Here is a 4,380-nt window from a genome sequence, read left to right on the forward strand (position 1 = left end):
CGAGGGCAGCTTCCTTTGGCAGTCAACCGCGACAAAATGAATCTTTTCTCCAGGTAGGTTATTCATTTACTAAACAATATGCTGCCACCTTCAATTTGTTAGTCATTCAGTAGCCTATTGGTTTGCTTTAAGCTAACGGTAGCTAGTTTGACCATTATAAGTGTATAACGGACTCCAGCTCTGTTCAGCATGTAGAACTACAGCAAATGTTCAACTACCCTTAACAATGACAAATACATGCATGAATAAACTGACTGAGGTTTGTTTGCAGTGCTAGTCTAGACATAGAGAGCTGCAGTTAGATCTGTAAGGGATGAAAAAGGAACACTAACATCATAGATGTCCTTGAAGAGTAGGCCTTCAACAGGCCTGGTTAATGCACGCTTGTGTGTGTGTGTGCGTGTACGTGTGTGTGTGTGTGCCTGTGTGTGTGTACCTACAGGGAGGGTCAGGTGAAGACCATGGAGACCACAGTGAACCACACAGAGAAGTTCCTGGGTGAGTTCTGCTCGCTGCTGGCGTCCTACACCAGGAAGACCGCTAAGCTCCGAGACAAGGCCGACCTGCTGGCCACTCAGCTGCTCCACTTCGCCAACACGGAGGACCAAGAGCTCCGCACGGCGCTGAAGAACCTGGCCGAGGACCTGGCCATGGTGCAGGACTACCGCCAGGCACAGGTCAGGGGTCAACGTTGTAGCGTTGTGGAAAACGCGCTCGTTTGAATTTTCAGCAGCTGTCGTTCCGGAGTCGTTTCTAACAAACACATATGTATTACGAGAGGAATATGAGTACATGACTGCAGTAATGGTACAGAAACATCTCTGCTGCTCTGTGAATGTTGGTTCCTTGTGTCGTTTCCTCTGACAGGTGGAGAGGCTGGAGACCAGAGTTGTCAGTCCGCTCAAAGCTTACGGAGACATCGTGAAGAGTAAGAGGGTGAGGAGAGAGGAGAGAACACCACAGGAAGGATGACAGACTCAAACAGAGCTGCTTTCTCCTTAGTCAGGCACAAAAAACACACACACAGTCTAGCCCACACACCGTCTAGCACACACACAGTCTAGCACACACACACACAGTCTAACACACACACAGTCTAGCCCACACACACACTCTTCACAGTGTCTCAGCTCTGAACACAGAGACAGCAGAAGTTCTGTTTGAAGCCGTTCATCTGCCTCCCAGTCTGACAGGTGGAGGAGGGGGGGGGAGGGAGGAGAGAGGAGGGAGGAGAGAGGGGGGAGGAGAGAGGGAGGAGGAGAGAGGGAGGAGGAGAGAGGGAGGAGGAGAGAGGGGGGAGGAGAGAGGGGGGAGGAGAGAGGGAGGAGGAGAGAGGGAGGAGGAGAGAGGGAGGAGGAGAGAGGGGGGAGGAGAGAGGGAGGAGGAGAGAGGGAGGAGGAGAGAGGGAGGAGGAGAGAGGGGGGAGGTAAAGAGAGAAATACAAAGAGAAAGACAAAGTAAAAATAACTGTATTCATTTATCAGACGCTTTCATCGATGTATAGGGAAAATCAAACCTGCAACCTCTTGCTCGGCAGTAAAATGCCTTAACCTCTGAGCCTATTCTCTGTTGTTGCCGTGAGATACAGGCTGACCTGAAGAGGTTCACCGCCGACCGGAACCGAGAGCTGAAGGAGCTGCAGAAGCTGGAGAAGATCCGGCAGAGGAATCCAGCAGACAGACAGGTCATCGTATCCTGTCTCACCAGCAGGACTGGAGCTGCCTGCCTGTCTGCCTGCCTGTCTGCCTGCCTGTCTGCCTCTCTGCCTGCCTGCCCGCCTGTCTGTTTGCCTGCCTGTCTGTCTGTCTGCCTCTCTGCCTGCCTCTCTGCCTGCCTGTCTGCCTCTCTGCCTGTCTGCCTGCCTGCCTCTCTGTCTGTTTGCCTGCCTGCCTGTCTGTCTGTTTGTCTGTGTGTCTGCCTGTTTGTCTGTAAGTCTAAATATAGTCCAGCAACTATAAGCTTCTTGTTTTGTTATTACCTTGACCTGCATTCACAGTCACAGGTGAGAGGTCGGCAACCTCCTCCTCTCCTTGTCTCTCTCCCCCTCTCTCTCCCTCCCTGCCGCCACTGTCCCTCTCTCCCACCTGTGTGTCTGTGTGTGTGTGTGTGTGTGTGTGTGTGTGTGTGTGTGTGTGTGTGACTGACAGGCAGAGGTGAGTGCCCAGAAGGCCACTAACAACGCCCAGCGCAGCACCAGACAGCTGGAGGACACCATCACTGACTTCCAGAGACAGAAACTGGAAGACATTAAGGTCTGTTTACCTCTCTTTCTCTTTCTCTTTCCCCCTCCCCCTCCCCCTCCTCCTCTCCCTCTCTCCCTCTCCCTCTATCTCCCTCTCTCTCTCTCTCTCTCTCTCTCCCTCCCCCTCCCTCTCTCTCTCTCTCTCTCTCTCTCTCTCCCACACACAAGTATCCACGTGTCTCTACCCAGCACTCTGACCACTCCTGTCTTTCACAGAAGATCTTCACAGACTTCATCACCGTGGAGATGATCTTCCATGCCAAGGCTCTGGAAGTCTTCTCACACACCTTCCAGAACCTGGAGTGCATGGACATAGAACAGGACATGGAGGTGGAGGACACACACACACACACACAGATATACACACACACACACACACACAGATACACACACACACACATATAATACACACAATGTAAAACAGTATATTAATATAATATATACAAAATGTACAGATATGTAACATTATATATAATCATCACAGCTCTTCACTGGGAGGGTACGGGTGTCGAACGGCGTTCTGGACAACATGCCCCAGCTGGCCCTCCACTCCCCCTCCTCCCTGCCCCTCCGCTCCCCCTCCTCCCTGCCCCCCCCGCTCCCCCTCCTCCCTGCCCCCCCGCTCCCCCCTCCCCCCTGGCCCCCCACGCCAGCCCCATCACAGGCTCCCTCCTCCGACGCACAGCAGACACAGCTCGGAGGGTAAGCTCCAAGTCCCTCCTAATCCCAACACACTAACCTGCTAGTTAGAGCTGGTTAACTATCACTGAACCCTCTGTAATTCCACACACTAACATGCTAGTTAGAGCTAGTTAACTACACTCCCGAACCTAACTGGAGAGGTGTGTTCTGTTCCTAGGCCCATCGCAGCACCCTGCGGCGACAGAGAGGGGTGGAGGAGGAGGAGGAGGAGGAGGAAGAGGAGGAGGAAGAGGAGGAGGAAGAGGAGGAGGAGATGTATGAGTCAGAGATCGAGGAGGTTCATCACACCAGACTCTCCTACGCTGCTCAGTACTCCCAGATACACAGGCAGCAGAAGTGATACACACACACACACACACACATACACACACACACACACTTATACACACCGATGCTGTAGACCCCCTGACAGCTGATGGGTCGTGAGCTTGTAGTGAGTCGTTGCGTCAGGGCCGTGTGTTGTGCCTCCTGATGACTGGAGCTGCAGTGCTGCTCAACACACATCTGCATGGAGCCGTTTGAGACTGGAGCTGGAAATATGGGCGGCCATATTGTGAAGCAGCTGATAGATAGGTGATGAATACGCAACGAGAAATCTAGAATTTTCTTTTTTTTGACAGCTGTTTTTTCTGAAGAGTCCGATCTAATAAATGCAACTGATCTGATTCTGTCTGTGTAAATACTGTATATCACATTGACTACACTGCTGAAAACTGAGAAAATAATTTATTTCACAGGCACAGAGCATAGGTATATTTGTTTAGACCCAACGTAGTTAAATCAACCTAGAAGACAAAACAACAATAACAGTATGATTAAAACATTATACATTTCATCATACACCACAACATAGTTTTTGTGTCGCACATTCAGATGTCAAATACAAAAGAGACTAATCTAAACATATAAATGCAAATGCAAAGTTTTATGGACATAACCGGCGTGTCTAATGCTAATAAAACTGAAAAATAAACCATCATCTTATTTCCATAGAAATTAGTTTGTGAGTGAGTGCCTGGCTGTGTTTCCGTGGTGAGCGGGGTGTGTTTCCGTGGTGAACGCGATTGGTCTGTCCTGAAGGTTTGCAGATCAGGCCGAGCATCGACACTCACTGGGCTGTGTGGCAAACACACACACCTATACACACCTTTACACATTCACACACACACACCTATACACATTCACACGCACTCACCAATACACACACCTATACACACCTTTACACACTCACACGCACACACCTATACACATTCACACGCACTCACCAATACACACACACATACACCTATACACACACACCTATACACACACACATCTATACCCACACACCTGTACCCACACATACCGTCTGTCTATGTCACTCAAGTCTGACATCAACTGTCTGCCAGTGAATGTCACACCAGTATAAACCAGTAGAGGGCAGCAGAGTGTCATCT

At 50.4% G+C, this 4,380-nt stretch overlaps 1 protein-coding gene across 1 annotated transcript; it reads left to right on the forward strand.

Moving 5' to 3' along the window:
- The first annotated feature begins 6 nt into the window (after positions 1-6).
- On the forward strand, positions 7-4,107 carry cibar1 (CBY1 interacting BAR domain containing 1). Its single transcript, XM_047042341.1, has 10 exons — positions 7-53; positions 443-677; positions 868-936; positions 1,589-1,690; positions 1,997-2,002; positions 2,148-2,252; positions 2,459-2,572; positions 2,727-2,828; positions 2,870-2,944; positions 3,102-4,107. Exons 1-10 carry the CDS (start codon positions 37-39, stop codon positions 3,282-3,284), a joined length of 1,008 nt encoding a protein of 335 aa, XP_046898297.1. The 5' UTR covers positions 7-36; the 3' UTR covers positions 3,285-4,107.
- The last annotated feature ends 273 nt before the right edge of the window (positions 4,108-4,380 follow it).

This window comes from Hypomesus transpacificus, chromosome 19 (genome assembly GCF_021917145.1).
Source record: "Hypomesus transpacificus isolate Combined female chromosome 19, fHypTra1, whole genome shotgun sequence".
Taxonomy (NCBI): domain Eukaryota; kingdom Metazoa; phylum Chordata; class Actinopteri; order Osmeriformes; family Osmeridae; genus Hypomesus; species Hypomesus transpacificus.

What these genes read in the sequence shown, in the direction of transcription:
- cibar1 (XM_047042341.1), top strand. An exon ending in ACATAGAACAGGACATGGAG is followed by an intron (nt 2,573 to 2,726) that starts GTGGAGGACACA and finishes TAATCATCACAG; the next exon opens with CTCTTCACTGGGAGGGTACG. An exon ending in CAGCAGACACAGCTCGGAGG is followed by an intron (nt 2,945 to 3,101) that starts GTAAGCTCCAAG and finishes TTCTGTTCCTAG; the next exon opens with GCCCATCGCAGCACCCTGCG.